The sequence below is a fragment of the Hemiscyllium ocellatum genome, chromosome 1 (assembly GCF_020745735.1).
Source record: "Hemiscyllium ocellatum isolate sHemOce1 chromosome 1, sHemOce1.pat.X.cur, whole genome shotgun sequence".
NCBI classification, from domain to species: Eukaryota; Metazoa; Chordata; class Chondrichthyes; order Orectolobiformes; family Hemiscylliidae; genus Hemiscyllium; species Hemiscyllium ocellatum.
In genome coordinates, this window is record NC_083401.1 from 98254091 (window position 1) to 98271354 (window position 17264).

At 41.7% G+C, this 17264-nt stretch overlaps 1 protein-coding gene across 4 annotated transcripts in view; it reads left to right on the forward strand.

Moving 5' to 3' along the window:
• tec (tec protein tyrosine kinase) overlaps positions 1–17264 on the forward strand; it is a 162230-nt gene that overhangs the window by 68846 nt on the left and 76120 nt on the right. For 3 of the 4 annotated variants that reach the window (XM_060824401.1, XM_060824412.1, XM_060824405.1), the window contains exons 4-5: positions 6298–6379; positions 15197–15325. In XM_060824401.1, coding sequence (XP_060680384.1) covers positions 6298–6379; positions 15197–15325 — 211 coding nt within the window. The remainder of the gene's footprint in view (positions 1–6297; positions 6380–15196; positions 15326–17264) is intronic. The other variant, XM_060824420.1, reaches the window with a different exon arrangement.

The following is a 17264-nucleotide window of genomic DNA, read 5'->3' on the forward strand; positions in this document are numbered from 1 at the left end:
GCTGAAGATGGTTGGGTCAAGGACACTATTCTAAATTCAACTATACAGATTTAACGGAGGTGTTAGAATTTGTCAAAGGGGTATAAAATCTAGCATAAGGGCACTTTACCTGAATGCTGTTAGCATTCAAAACCAGGTAGATGAGTTTACGGCACAAAGCATCATGAATGAGTACGATTTGGTAGCTCTTACAGAAATCTGGTTGCAAATGGAAATTAAATATCTAGGGATATCAGACTATTTGGAAGAACAGACAGGAAGATAAGGGAGATGGTGTGGCTCTGACATTTAAGGATGATATCGGTTCTCTGGAGAGTAAGGTTGAGTCCATTTAGGTGGAAATTAGAAATTCTAAGAGGAAAAAGTCACTGATAGGCATAGTCCATATGCCATCAAATAATAATACCACATTGGGGAGAACAATAAGCAAAGAAATAACTAATGACTGTAAAAATGATACGGCAATTATCATGGAGGATTTTAATCTACATGTTGATTTGTTGAACCAGGTTAGTCAGGGTCGCCTTGAGGAGCAGTTCATTGAATATATCCACAATAGTTTTCTTGAACAGTATGTAATGGAACCAATGAGAGAATAAGCAATCCAAGATCTGGTTCTGTGTAATGAGTCAAGAATAATTCATGATCTCATAGTTAGGGATTCTCTTGGAAGGAGCAATCACAGTATGGTTGAATTTAGAATACATTTGGAAAGTGTGAAGATAAAATCCAATACCAGGGTCCTGTGTGTAAACAAAGGAGACTACAATAGGATGATGGAGGAATGGGTTAAAATAGACTGGAAGCAAAGACTTAAATGTGGGACAGTTGATGGACAGTGAAGGACTTTAGAGCCAATTTTTCAAAGTGCTCAGCTAAAATATATACTGGTGAAATGGAAGAACTGTAGGAAAAGGGGGAATCTTCCATGGGTGTTGACGGAATTAAGGGAGGCTATCAAATTAAAAGAGAAGGCATATGAAATGGCAAAGACTAGTGGAAAAGTAGAAGATTGGGAAAATGTAAAAGGTCAACAGAAAGCCACAAAGAAAAGCAAGAGATTATGAGAGTAAACTAGCTTAGAATATAAAGATAGATTGCAAAAATTTCTATAAAGAAATAAATGAAAAAGTGTGGCTAAGGTAAATATTAGTCCTTTAGAGGATGATCAGGGGGAATTAGTTATGGTATATGAACAAATGGCAGAGGCATTGAAAAAGTGTTTTGTATCGGTCTTCACAATGGAGGATATGAATAATATGCCAATAAATGACAAGGAGATAAGTGAGGACCTGGAAAAATAATTATCACGGAAGATCATTATCAAGCTAATGGAGCTAAGGATAGACAAGTCTCCTGGCCCTGATGGAATGCATCCTAGGATACTAAAAGAGAGAGCATGAGAAATAGCATGTGCACTTAGGGTAACTTGTCAAAATTTGGTGGACTCTGGGGCATTTCTAATAGACTGGCAAATAGCAAATGTGACATCACTGTTTAAAAAAGCAGACAAAAGATTGGGAATTATAGACCGGTTAGCTTAGCTTCTGTAATGGGGAAAATGCTTGAATTTATTATCCAGGAAGAAATAGAATGACAACTAGATAGAAATTGTCCTGTTGGGCAGATGCAGGATAGGTTCATGAAAGGCAGGTCATGCTTAACTAATCTGCTAGTAATATGAAGACCTTACAAGCATTTGGACAGTGGGGACCCAGTAGATGTGGTTTATCTAGATTTCCAAAAGGCATTTGACAAGGTGCCGCACAAAAGGCTGCTGCATAAAGTAAGGATGCATGGCATTATGGGTAAATTATTAGCATGGATAGAGGATGGTTGACTAACAGAAGCAAAGAGTGTGGATAAATGAATGCTTTTCTGGTTGGTGACCGTGTTAGGACCGTTATTATTCAGAATTACATAGACGGTTTGGAGTTGGAGACCACGTGTGGTGTGTCAAAGTTTGCTGATGATACTCAGATGAATGGTAGAGCAAAGTGTGCAGTAAAACTTTGCAGAGGGACATAGTTAGTTTAAGTGAGTTGGCAAAGGTCTGGCAGATGGGGTACAATGTTGATAAATGTGAAGTCATCCATTTTGGTTGGAATAACAGTAAAAAGGACTATTATTTGTATCATAAAAAATGGAACATGCTGCTGTGCAGAAGGACCTGGGTGTCCTTGTGCATGAATCACAGAAGGTTGATCTCCAGATGCAACAGGTAATAAGGAAGGCAAATGGAATTTTGTCCTCATTGCTAGTGGAATTGAGTTCAAAAACAGGTTCTGTTGCAGCTGCATAGAATGCTATTGAGGCCACAGCTGGAGTATTGCATGCAAGTTGGTCTCCTTACTTGAGAAAGGATGTGCTGGTACTCGAGGGGGTTCACTGGGTTGATTCCAGAGTTGAGGGGGTTGGCTTATGAGGAGAGACTGAGTAGACTGGGATTATATTCATTGGAATTTAGAAGAATGAGAAGGCATCTTATAGAAACATATAAAATTATGAAGGAAATAGATAAGATAGAAGTTGAGAGGATGTTTCCACTGGCAGGAGAAACTGGGGCAAGAGGGCATACCCTCAAAATTAGGGGGAGCAGTTTTAGGAACAAATTGAAGATGATGTTCTTCACCCAAAGGGTTGTGAATCTGTGGCCTTCCATGGCCAGTGAAGTAGTTGAGGCTTCCTCATTGAATTTTTTTAAAGCTAAGATGGATAAATTTTTGAACAGTAAAGGAATTAAGGGTTATGGTGAGAGGGCGGGTAAGTGGAGCTGAGGCCACAAAAAGATCAGCCATGATCTTATTGAATGGCAGAGCAGGCTTAAGGGTCAGATGGCCAACTTCTGTTCCTATTTCTTATGTCTTATTCTTCAACAGTTTGTGAACCCTACGTTTTATTATCTTGTGGAAAGGTTATAACAATACTGAATGATTACAACAATTTACAACTTGTGACCTGAATTGTTCAGAGTCGTGCTCTGGATCCTAACTGCCTTTAGCTGCTTCATTATTCACCTTCCTTTCGCCTTAAAGGTCCAAGGTGGGGATGCTTGCTGATTGCATAATGTTTGGCATCATTTGCAGCTCCACATAAACTGGCACCGCCCATGTCCAAATGCAGCAAGACCTGATTGAATTTCTCAGTATCAACATCCTTGGAGTTAGAATTGACCAGAAACTGAACTGAACCAACCATATAAATACTGTTGACCACAGGAGCTCGTGAGAAGCTCAAAACTCGAAGGTGAGGAGCTCACTTGCTTATCTCCCCAAAACCTGTTTTCACCTGAAAGTCAAGGGTCTGATGCAATACTTTCCATTTGTCTGAATGGATGCAGCTTCAACAATATTCAAGACAAATCAATCTGTTTGAACAGTACCCCATACACCATCTTCAACATTTATTCCCTGCACTATTGTTGCGCAGTGACAGTAGTGTATACAGTCTACATGATGAACTGCAACTATTCACCAAAGCTCCTTGGGTATCCCATGAACTCTACCACATGGGACAATAAAGGCAGCAGATGAATGGGAACACCACCACCTGCAAATTCCTCTCAAGACTCACACCATTCCAACTTGGAGCAGTGTTGACTTTCCTCCACTATCAGTGAGTGAAAATCCTGGACCCACTCCCTAACAAAAATGCGACTGTACATTTACCACTTGGACTGTAGAAGTTCAAGAAGGCAGTTCACTCACATCTTCTCTGGGGCAGTTAGAAATGGGCAATGAATAATCAACAATATCAACATCCTGTGAATGGTTCTTTTGAAAAGAAATTTGTCTTTGTTTCTGAAAATAATCAGTTCATTATGATGTGGGAAAAAATTAAAATCTGAAATTATATCTCGCCAAAAGACTAACTTTCATTGAAGGCACAAAATGGTTTATGTTCTCTTTTTCTTTGCAGCCTGCACACTACGAAGTAAAGTAGCTGCCCATCTATAAAGGAAGTGGGTAGTTCCACAACTTCCTGCCCTATACTGCCGTATTTTAAACAACCAATAAAATATGATCTGTGGCTCACTATGCAACACAAATGTATGCTGAATATGACCTTGCTGTGAATGGTTTGTTCAATTGTTCCAGCTGGCTACCTTTATGAAGTATTTTATACTTGCTGTTTTCCTCCTGTGTTATCATAATAGAAATCCCCATCTATAATATCGCTTTAGAAGCTGGAGGATGGTGTACAAAGAATTAATCTTCACATTAATTAGTTAATGCTCTCAATTATAAAATTTAAACCAAATTTTCTTAAATATCGCTAAGGATGAAACTCTGCCTCAGTCAAAAGGAGAAGTGTAAGGGTGTAGATTTGTAACTTAATCTGAGGAAAATCCTGCATTTTCTAGGATATATGTTGAAATGAAACCTGTTTATTTTGTATAATTATTGTTACTGTAAACCAATGCCCACATTATGAAAAGTCAATTAAAGGCAAAGTACACAGTGGTTAGTACTGCAACCTCACAGCGTCGAGGACCACGGTTCGATGCCCACCTTGGATGACTGTCTGTGTGGAATTTGCACATTCTCCCTGTATCTGCGTGGGTTTCCTCTGAGTGCTCCGGTTTCCTCCCATGATCCAAAGATGTGCAGGCCAGGTGAATTGGCCATGCTAAGTTGTCCATAGTGTTAGGTGCATTAGTCAGGGCAAATATAGGATAGGGGAATGGGTTTGGGTGGGTTACTCTTCAGAAGGTTGGTATTGAGTTGTTGGGCTGAATGGCCTGTTTCTATACTGTAGGGAATCTAATCTAATGAGTAAAAAATGAGGTCTGCAGATGCTGGAGATCACAGCTGCAAATGTGTTGCTGGTCAAAGCACAGCAGGTTAGGCAGCATCTCAGGAATAGAGAATTCGACGTTTCGAGCATAAGCCCTTCATCAGGCTTATGCTCGAAACGTCGAATTCTCTATTCCTGAGATGCTGCCTAACCGGAATCTAATCTAATCTAAACTACTGTGGAAGTGGGAAATCTGGTTTAAGTACCCAAAATGTTGGAGAAGCTCAAAGGTCTGGTAGCATCTGTGGAGAGAGAAACACCATTAATATTTTGATTCATAGACCTACGATTGAATGAGATGACAACATTTGAGAGTGAGGAAACAACTGGAGTAATAGTGGATGAACCAGGGTCTCAGAGTCTGTGGAATGCTGACAATGAAGGGAAGGGTAGATGTGCTTGGTGTTGGCATCCTGCTGGAAGTGGAAATGGTGGAGGGTGATCCTTTGAATGTGGAGACTAGAGGGGTGGAAAATTATGGAAAATGTTAAAAGAGGGGGAAGGTTGAGCAGGTGGACTGGGAAAATCAGGTTGGCAGCGGACCTCAAAAGGGATTTGTAGAATGTCTACAGGATGGTTTTTGGAGCAGATTGTGACAGAACCCAGTAGGAAACAGGCAATTTTAGATTCGGTGACAAAAGTAGAAATTGCTGGAGAAGCTTAGCAGGTCTGGCAGCATCTGTGGAGAGAAATCAGTTGCCTTCTTAAGAAGAGTCACTCAATGTGAAACGTTAACTCTGATTACCTCCAGAAGGTCTGCTGCAAGACCTGCTGAACTTTTCTAGCAATTTCTATTTTTTGCTTCTGATTTACAACTTCCACAGTTTTCAGTTTTTAGTCTGGATTTGGTGATGAGTATTAAGACATACTTGATTAAGGAGCTGATGATGAATGAATCCCGATGGGACAGTGACCATAATATAATAGAATTCACATTGTAGTTTGAGAGCTTGAAAATTTTAATCAGATATAACAGTGTAACAATTGAGTAAAGGTAACTACAAAGACATGAGGGCGGAACTGGCCAGACCTGCTGAGCTTTTCAGCTCCTGTAAAAATGCTATCCCTAATCCCAATTCCTCTGCCTCTACCATATCTGCCATAGAATTGTTACAGTGCGGAAACAGGCCCTTCAGCCCAACAGGTCCACACCGATCCTCAGAAAAGTAACCCACCCACCCTATTCCTCTACATTTACTCCTGACCTACACATCCCTGAATACGATGGGCAATTTAGCTTGACCAATTCACCTAACCCGCACAGCTTTGGATTGTGGGAGGAAACCGGAGCACCCAGACACGGGGAGAATGTACAAACTCCACAAAGACAGTTGCCCGAGGCTGGAATTGAACCTGGGACCCTGGTTCTGTGAGGCAGTAGAGCTAACCACTGAGTCACCGTGCCGCCCCAAGTTAGATAATATGTTTGCAATGTGCCTTTATTGCCCACAAGGTTCAAGTCCTTTCACATTATTGTAATTTTAACTTTTCTTGTTGCAGATTATATACGATGGTAATACCTTGTATGTTTTTTCTCCAACCGCTGAGAGCAGAAGTATGTGGGTGAAAAAACTAAAAGAAGGTAAGAATTAGGAGTGAAGAGTTATTTTTCTGATTCATCTTTTAATTCAATTGCGGGAAATGAGCGTCACTAGCAAGTCCCCTCTGTTTATTTTGGGAATACATGCATTTCTTTATCTTCGAATTATCTTTTGCGTGGCTGCACGTGCATCAGAACTTAAAGTTGCTGACTTGTACTGAGATTTCTGGGTGTCATGTAATTGGGCCAAGCTAGTATTTATTGTCCATCTTTGACTAACCTTGAAGAGGAGGTACTGAATTACCTCCTTGAATCGCTGCATAATACCCATAGTAGTATATAGTCGCAAGATCAAAGATTTTGGGTGATTGACTGCTTATCTTAAATTTAAGGACTTTTATTGAAATGCTGTAAAATCTATTGCAGTTATAACATTTTTCTCAATTTCTAAAAAAAATGAAATTTTAAGGATTAATTCCATAATTCTCTGTGCATCCAAAACAGCTTTCAATTATGTCTGTGGGATGACAACATCTTAGCTTTTAATCCTTTAGATTTTCAACTTCTTTGGCCCAAATTCAATTTCTATTGCTATCCTAACAGGAGTTTCTTGGCATTGTATGAGAATCTTAAGTAGTTAGAAACATAAATTTTGTTAATACTTTTGCTGAAAAGTAAATGTTTGACTTGGGAATTGTGGCACATCGAAGTTTGGAACTGTGACAAAAGCATCCAGCAATGTATTATGCTAAGAGCTAATACATAGTTAAATAGCTATGATTCTTTTTACTGAATTTGCAATCTTGGAGAAGTATTTAACTAGGTCTTTAAAACTTTTTTCTGGAAAAGAACAATGAACATATCCTGAACTGTTTCAGTTGTTACTGGAAAATGCAACTGATTACATTTATATAAATAGGACTACTCTAACAATTTTAGTATCACCTGTTGCTTCCAATCCAGAAATGCTGAAACTTCAAAAGTCCATGCTTTAACATCAAAACATATAAAATAGGTGCAGGAGTAAGCCATTTGGCCCTTCGAGCTTGCACCGTCATTCAATATGATCATTGCCAATCATGCATTTTTGGTATTTCATTTCTGCTTTCTCTCCATACTCCTTGATTCCTTTAGCTGCAAAGGCCACGTTCAGCTCTTAAATATAAATAATAAACTGGCTTCAACAGCTTTCTGTGGTAGATATTCAACAGGATCACAACTCTGCATCAAAACATTTTTCCTCATTTCAGCTCCCGCCGCTCTCTTTTTTGCATCAGAACTTTGCCAACTGACCTTTGTGGACGGCACAGTGGCTAGCACTGCTGCCTCACAGCGCCAGAGACCCGGGTTCATTTCCCGACTCAGGCGATTGACTGTGTGGAGTTTGCACATTCTCCCCGTGTCTGCGTGGGTTTCCTCCGGGTGCTCGGGTTTCCTCCCACAGTCCAAAGATGTGCGGGTCAGATGAATTGGCCATGCTAAATTGCCCGTAGTGTGAGTTAAGGGGTAAATGTAGGGGTATGGGTGGGTTGCGCTTCGGCGGTCGGTGTGGACTTGTTGGGCCGAAGGGCCTGTTTCCACACTGTAAGTAATCTAATCTAAAACTGAGACGTGGCTACATGTGCTATTGTCAGGACAGACGGACGGGCAGAGGGGGTGGCGTGGCCATGTTGGTAAGGGATGATATTCAGTCCCTTGCGCGGGGGGACCTAGAATCAGGGGATGTGGAGTCAGTGTGGATAGAGCTGCGAAATACTAAGGGTAAAAAGACCCTCTCGAGAGTTATCTACAGGCCCCCAAACAATAGTCTGGATGTCGGATGTAAGTTGAATCAGGAACTGAAATTGGCCTGTCGCAAAGATGTTACTACAGTTGTTATGTGGGATTTCAACATGCAGGGAGACTGGGAGAATCAGGATTGTATTGGACCTCCAGAAAGAGACTTTGTGGAGTGCCTCCGAGATGGATTCTTAGAACAGCTGGTGCTGGAGCCGACCAGAGAGAAGGCAATTCTGGATCTGGTATTGTGCAACGAACCAGAATTGGTCAGGGACCTCGAAGTGAAGGAGCCATTGGGAAGTAGTGACCATAATACAATAAGCTTCGATCTGCAATTTGAGAGGGAGAGGGTACAATCGGAAGTGACAATATTTCTGTTGAATAAAGGGAACTATGGAGCTATGACGGAGGAGCTGGCCAAAGTTCAATGGTGCAATACCTTAGCAGAGATGACAGTGGAGGAACAATGGCGGATATTTCTGTGTACAATGCAGAAGTCGCAGGATCAGTTCATTCCAAAAAGGAAGAAAGATCCTAGGAAGAGGCATGGGTGGCCGTGGCTGACGAGGGAAGTTAAGAAACATATAAAGTTAAAGGAGAAAAAGTATAGCATAGTAAAGATAAGTGGGAAAACAGAGGACTGGGAAGCTTTTAACGAATAACAGAGGATTACTAAGAAGGAAAGACGCAGAGAAAAAATGAGGTACGAATGTAAACTGGCCAATAATATAAAGGAGGATAGTAAAAGTTTTTTTAGGTATGCGAAAGGCAAAAAAATGGTTAAGACTAAAATTGGGCCCTTGAAGACAGAAATAGGGGAATATATTACGGGGAACAAAGAAATGGCAGAAGAATTGATTGGTACTTCAGATCTGTGTTCACTGGGGAAGACACAGGCAATCTCCCTGAGGTAACAGTGGCTGAATGACCTGAACCGAAGGGAAATTATATTTACCAGGAATTGGTGTTGGAGAGACTGTTAGGTCTGAAGGTTGATAAGTCCCCGGGGCCTGATGGTCTACATCCCAGGGTACTGAAGGAGGTGGCTCGAGAAATCGTGGATGTGTTGGTGATTATTTTCCAGAGTTCGATAGATTCTGGATCAGTTCCTGCAGATTGGAGGGTGGCTAATGTTATACCACTTTTTAAGAAAGGTGAGAGAGAGAAAGCAGGAAATTATAGACCAGTTAGCCTGACCTCAGTGGTGGGAAAGATGCTGGAATCTTTTATAAAGGATGAAATTACGACACATCTGGATAGTAGTAACAGGATAGGTCAGAGTCAGCATGGATTTATAAAGGGGAAATCATGCTTGACGAGTCTTCGGGAATTTTTTGAGAATGTAACTCTGAAGATGGACGAGGGAGATCCAGTGGATGTAGTGTTCCTGGACTTTCAGAAAGCTTTTGATAAAGTCCCATAAAGGAGGTTAGTGAGCAAAATTAGGGTGCATGGTATTGGGGGCAAAGTACTAACCTGGATTGAAAGTTGGCTGGCTAATAGGAAACAAAGAATAGTGATAAACGGCTCCATTTTGGAATGGCAGGCAGTGACCAGTGGGGTACCGCAGGGATCAGTACTGGGACCGCAGCTTTTTACAATATATGTTAATGAAATAGAAGATGGTATCAGCAATAACATTAGCAAATTTGCTGATAATACTAAGCTGGGTGGCAGGATGAAATGTGATGAGGATGTTAGGAGATTACAGGGCGACCTGGACAAGTTAGGCGAGTGGTCAGATGCATGGCAGATGCAGTTTAATGTGGATAAATGTATGGTTATCCACTTTGGTGGCAAGAACAGGAAGGCAGATTACTACCTAAATAGAATCAATTTAAGTAAAGGGGCAGTACAGAGAGATCTGGGTATTCTTGTACACCAGCATGCAGGTACAGCAGGTAGTGAAGAAGGCTAATAGCATGCTGGCCTTCATAACAAGAGAGATTGAGTATAGAAGCAAAGAGGTGCTTCTGCAGCTCTACAGGGCCCTGGTGAGACCACACCTGGAGTACTGTGTGAAGTTCTGGTCTCCAAATTTGAGGAAAGACATTCTGGCTATTGAGGGAGTGCAGCGTAGGTTCACGAGGTCAATTCCTGGAATGGCGGGATTACCTTACACTGAAAGTCTGAAGCGACTGGGCTTGTATACCCTTGAGTTTAGAAGACTGAGAGGGGATCTGATTGAGATATATAAGATTATTAAAGGATTGGACACTGTGGAGGCAGGAAACATGTTTCCACTGATGGGTGAGTGCTGAACCAGAGGACACAGCTTAAAAATACGGGGTAGACCATTTAGGACAGAGATGAGGAGAAACTTCTTCACCCAGAGAGTGGTGGCTGTGTGGAATGCTCTGACCCAGAGGGCAGTGGAGGCCCAGTCTCTGGATTCATTTAAGAAAGAGTTGGATAGAGCTCTCAAGGATTGTGGAATCAAAGGTTATGGAGATAAGGCAGGAACAGGATACTGATTAAGGATGATCAGCCATGATCATATTGAATGGTGGTGCAGACTCAAAGGGCAGAATGGCCTACTCCTGCTCCTATTGTCTGTTGAATGGCTTACCCTTATTCTTAGACTGTGACCCCTAGTTCTGGACCTATCCAACTTCGGGAATGTTCTTTCTGCATCTAGTCTGCCCGTCTCATCAGCATTCTATATATTTCTGAGATTCAGACCCCTCTACCCCGATTCTTCTAAATTCCAGCAAGAATAAGCTCAGTCGGTCCAGTTTTTCTGCACATGTCTGTCATACCATTCTGGAAATTAGTCTGATGAGCCTTTGCTGGATCCATTCAATAGCAAGAATGTCCTTCCTCAGACTAGGAGACCAAAACTGCCCACAATACTCATACACATCACCAAGGCCTGGTGTAACTGCAGCAAAACATCCCTACTCCTGTACTAAGATCCTCTCACTACGAAGACAAGCATGCCATTAGCTTTCCTCACTCCCTGCTGCATCTGCATGCCAATCTTCAGCAACTGTACCACCATGACCCCAGATCTTGTTGCACCTCCTCTTTTCCTAAACTGCCACCTTTCAGATAATTTGCCTTCCTGCTTTCTTGATCAAAGTGGATAACTTCGCATTTGTCCATATTATGTTGCATTTGCCAAGTATTTGCCCACTCAGCCAACCTGTCTAGTCACCTTGCGGCCTCCTAGCATCCTCCTCACTGCTACCCAGCTTAGTGTCATCTGTGAATTTGGAGATATTGCATTCAATTCTTTTGTCCAAATTGTTAAAGTGTATAGTGAACAGCTGAAATTCCAGTACTTAACCTTGTGGTATCCTACTCATCTCTGCCTTCCACTGTGAAAAGGACCCGTTTATTCTAACAGTCTGCTTCCTGTCTGTCAACCAGTTCTCTATTCACATCAATACATTACCACTGATACCATGAGCTTTAATTTTGCTTAACAATCTCTTTTGTGGAACCTTGTCAAAAGCCTTTTGAAAGTCCTGATTCACCATTGTCCACTCTACTGGTCCCATCCCCAAAAAATTCCAGAAGGTTTGTCAAGCATGACTTCCTTTTAGTGAATCCATGCTGAATTGGACTGACTCTGCCACTGCTTTCCAAATACTCAGTTATTACGTGCTTGTTAATTAACTCTAACATTTTCCCTACCATTGATGTCAGGCTACTTGGCCTATAATTCTCAGTTTTGTCTTTCCCTTACTTTTTAAAAAGTGAGGTTACATGAGCTACCTTCTATCATTTGGAAGTCTTCCAGAGTCTATAGAATGCTGGAAAATGATCACCAATGCATATGCTATTTCTAGGGTCACTTAAGTACCCTAGGATGCAGGGTATTAGGCCCCGAGAGCTTAATTGCATCAATTTCCCCAGTGCCATTTCCCATCTAATAGGAATTTCCTTCAGTTCCTCCTTCATGCTTTACCCTCTGTATCTGAGCATTTCTGGAAGGTTGTTTGTGTCCTGCTTAGTGAAGGCGCATAAAAATGGATAAATGCCCAGGACCTGATCAGGTGTACCCTAGAACTCTGGGAAGCTAGGGAAGTGTTTGCTGGGCCTCTTGCTGAAATATTTGTATTACTGATAGTCACAGGTGAGGTATCAGCAGACTGGAGGTTGGCTGACGTGCCACTTTTTAAGAAATGTGGTAAGGACAAGGCAGGGAACTGTAGACCAGTGAGCTGACGTCATTGGTGGGCAAGTTGTTGGACGGACTGCTGATGTTGGAAAGGCAAGGACTGATTCGGGGATCATCAGCATGGCTTTTTGCACAGGAATTCATGTCTCTCAAACTTGATTGTTACCTTTTCAAAAAAACTCAGAGGATTGATGAGGGCAGAGCGGTAGACATGATCCATATGGACTTTAGTAAGGCATTCAACAAGGTTCCCCATGGGTTAGCAAAGTTAGATCTCCTGGAATATAGGGAGTACTCGCTATTTGGATACAGAACTAGCTCAAAGATAGAAGACAGAGGATGGTGGTGGAGATGTTTTTCAGATTGGAGCCCTGTGACTGGTGGTGTTCCACAAGGATCGTTGCTGGGTCCACTACTTTTCGTCATTTATATAAATGATTTGGATGTGAGCGTAAGAGATATAGTTAGGAAGTTTGCAGATGACACTAAAATTGGAGGTGTAGTGGACAACGAAGAGGGTTATCTCAGATTACAATGGAATCTTGATCAGATGAGCCAATGGGCAGAGGAGTAGCAGATGGAATTTAATTTAGATAAATGTGAGGTGCTGCATTTTGGAAAAACAAATCTTAGCAGGACTTATACACTTAATGGTAAGGTCCTAGGGAGTGTTGCTGAACAAAGAGACCTTGGAGTGCAGGTAGGTAGGATAGTGAAGGTGGTGTTTGGTGTGCTTTCCTTTATTGGTCAGAGTATTGAGTACAGGAGTTGGAAGGTCATGTTGTGGCTGTACAGGGCATTGTTTAGGCCACTTTTGAAATATTGCGTGCAATTCTGGTCTCCTTCTTATTGGAAGGATGTTGTAAAACTTGAAAGGGTTCAGAAAAGATTTACAAGGATGTTGCCAGGGTTGGAGGATTTGAGCTATAGGGAGAAGTTGAATAGGCTGGGGCTGTTTTCCCTGGACTGTCTGAGGTTGAGGGGGGCGACCTTATAGAGGTTTATAAAATCATGAGGGGCATGGACAGGGTAATTAGATGAAGTCTTTTCCCTGGGTGGGGTAGTCCAGAACTAGAGGGCATAGGTTTAGGGTGAGAGGGGAAAGATATAAGAGAGACCTAAGGGGCAACGTTTTCACGCAGAGGGTGGTACGTGTGTGGAATGAGCTGTCAGAGGAAGTGGTGGAGCTGGTACAATTGCAACATTTAAAAGGTGCCTGGCTGGGTATATGAATAGGAAGAGCTTGGAGGGATATGGACCAGGTGCTGGCAGGTGGGACTAGATTGGGTTGGGATATCTGCTCGGCAAGGACGAGTTAGACCGAAGGGTCTGTTGCCATGCTGTGCATCTCTATGACTCTATGACTATGACACATATAAAGTATTTGTTCAACAGATCTGCAATCTGTTTAGTCCATTATGAATTCACCTGATTCTAATTGTAAGGGACCTACTTTTGTCTTCAACAGTCTTTTTCCCTTCACATAACTGTAGCAGCATTTGCAGTCAGTTTTTATGGCTTCCACAAGCTTACTTTCATATTCCAATTTCCCCCTTTTGAATTAAACCCTTTTCTTCTTCCTCTGCTGAAATTTAAATTTCTCCCAGTCTTCAGGTTTGCTGCTTTTTCTGCATCCTTTTTGGTTTCATCACTATCTCTGATTTCCCTTCAATAAAATCCAAAATAATTGTGGGTGTTATAAATCAGAAACAAAAACAGAAATTGCTGGAAACACTCAGCATGCCTGGCAGCATCTGTGAAGAGATATCATAGTTAATGTCTTGGGTCTGGTGACACTTCCTCAGAACATTCTGAGGAAGGATCATCGGACCCAAAATGTTCACTCTGATTTCTCTTCACAGCTGTTGCCATACCTGCTGAGGTTTCCCAGCAAGCCCTGATTTCCCTTGTTAGCCATGGTTGAGCCACCTTCCCTGTTTAACTCTAATGCCAGACAAGGATGTCCATGTGTTCTTTAAGTTTCTGTCATTGCTGATCCTTCGTCAACCCCTGAAGTGTCCTTGGCCACCTATTCTAGCTAATGCATGCCTCATACCACCAAAGTTAGCTTTCTTTAAGTTCAGGACCCTATTTTCAGATTTAACTGTGTCATTTTCTATCTTAATGAGGAATTCTACCATATTATGGACAAGCTTCCCCAAAAGATCTTGCATCACAAGGTTGCTATTAGTCTCCTCTCTCACTACACAATACCCAGTCTAGGATGGCTTACTTTCTAGTTAGTTTTTTGACATATTGGTTGAGAAAACCATCCCTCGTACATTCTAGAAAATTCTTCTCCATTACATTGCTGCCAGTTTGGCTAGTCCAATCAATATGTAGATTGAAGTCACCAATAACATTCATGGAGACAGGGTAGCTCAGTGGTTAGCACTGCTACCTCACAGGGCCAGGGACCTGGTTTCAATTCCAGTCTTGGGCCACTGTCTGTGTAGACTTTGTGTACTTTCCCTATATCTGCGTGGGTTTCCTCCCATAGTCCAAATATGTATTTGCTAAATTGTCCATAGTATCCAAGAGTGTGCAGGCTAGTGTATTAGCCATGAGAAATTCAGAGTTACAGGAATAGGGTAGGGGTGTGGTTCTGGATGGGTTGCTCTTTGGAGGGTCAGTGTGGACCCGATTGGCCAAACAGCCTATTTCCACACTGTAGGGATTCTATGATTTTATGATTCACAAAGATGATATGCTTTGTTGATTCATTTGGTAACTTCATGAACACGCTCATGTTTTCAATGTTGACTTACAATTTTAAAGAAATTACTCTTTAATTCTGCATTCAGCCTATGTCATCTATTGTGATCATTGGACTGAGACAAGAAGATCAGATTGTTTTCAATTTAGAAGCTATTTTCCTCACCTGAGCTTGTGATTGAGCCAGCAATCATCATTCTTTAAAATGAATTTCTGCCTGTTTTTCTCTTTAAAATTAGAAATAAGAAATAATGACTTAATAATACCAAAATATCATCCAAAATTCTGGGCAGAAGGAGTATGGCAATGCTGTAGACAAGCAGACAAACTTGCTCCAGGCTGTGAAGAATATAACCTCTTCGGAGATAGTAAGTATTGCTTTTCTTATTTCTGACAATTAAAGTATTGTTTTTCAGAAGATTATCAAGCACTTAATTTGTTGCAGAAGCAGGTTTGGTTTTGTTGTGGTTGGAGGGGAGTGGGCTTAGAATAGAGCATGGGGACATTCTGGTAAAATGGATTTTTGGTTTGCAGCAATCAGTAAGATTGTTGAGATGGGACCAGTCTTGCTCAAAAACCTCAGGTTAAGTGAACAGAAACTGGTTGGGCTACAAAGGCCATTGAAGAATCATGGACGGAGGAGGCTTACCATAAGACCATATGGTAAAGGATGAGAGTTAGGCCATTTGGCTGATTGAGTCTGGTCCACTATTTGATCACGGCTGATATATTTCTCAGCTCCTTCTCCTCCTAAATCTTGATTGCCTTACTAATCAAATTCCAGGATGTGAGTTTGCTCACTGAGCTGAAAGGTTCGGTTTCAGCCGTTTCATCACCATACTTAATAACATTATCAGTGAGCCTCCAGTGAAGCGCTGGTGTTATGTCCCAGTTTCTGTTTGTGTTTAATTTTCAAAACTTGCTAGTCAAAATCCTATTAATCTAAATTAAATACACTCAGTGACATATACTGTACAGCCTTTTGTAGCAAAGAGTTTCACAAAATCACTGCCCACTGGCTGAAGAAATTTCTCCTTATCTCAGTTGTAAAGGGGCATCCCTTTACTCTGAGGCTGTGTCCTTGAATCCTAGTCTTTCCTACCAGTGGAAACATTTTTAGATTAGATTAGATTATTTACAGTGTGGAAAAGGCCCTTTGGCCCAACAAGTCCACACCGACCCTCCGAAGAACAGCCCACCCAGACCCATTCCCCTACATTTACCCCTTCGCCTAACACTATGGGCAATTTAGCATGGTCAATTTACTTAACCTGCACATTTTTGGAATGTGGGAAGAAACTGGAGCACCCGGAGGAAACCCACGCAAACACTGGGAGAATGTGCAAACTCCACACAGACAGTTGCCTGAGGTGGGAATTAAATCTGGGTCTCTGGCGCTGTGAGGCAGCAGTGCTAACCACTGTGCCACCGTGCCGCCCACTGTCTACTCTATCTAGGCCTCTCAATATTCTATAAGTTAATCAGATCCCCCTCCACCTTATGAACTCCATCGAATACAGACCTAGAGTCCTCAACCACTCTTCATATGAAAAGGCCTCAGCCATTCTTTTAAACCTTCATTGATCCCACCCCAAGGCCAGGACATCCTCCTATCGACATCGGGCCCAAATCTGCACACTTTATTCCAAATGCAATTTGACCAGAGTGATATACAGCCTCAGCAGTCCATCCCCACACTTATATTCTAGCCCTCTTGAAATGAGTGCTAACATTGCATTTGTCTTCCTGCCAACTGAGCCTGCATGTTAACCTTGATAGAATCCTGAACTAGGACTCCCAAGCCCCATTGTGCTTCAGATTTCCAGTCTTACCTCATTTAGAAAATAGTCTACACCTCTATTCTTCCTAACAAATTGCAATATCTCAAACTTTCATCTTAAGCCCCCTAATCAAGTCTGCCTTATTACAAATTGCCAAATCCTAGTAGGCTGACCACAAGCGGTTCCAAAATAAACCACCTAGTAGTGATTCCATGAATCCCTTTTATTGAGTATTGCAATTGTGTTTCTTACATACCTTTTCTATCTCCTGATCTATTTTCTGTCCCACGTCTGACTACTGCTTGGAGACCTGTGAATAAGTTCCATCAGGGTCTTGTTGCCTTTGTGGTTTCTCAACTTTAGCCTCTCAGATTCTATGTGTGGCGACCTTATATTGCTTCTTGCTATCAATTTAATTTCATTTCTTGCTAACAAGGCTTCACGCCCCTTTATCCATCTGTCTGCCCTATTGATTGGTCACATATCTTTGATAGGTCAGATTGGAATGGATGAGTTAGACTGAGGG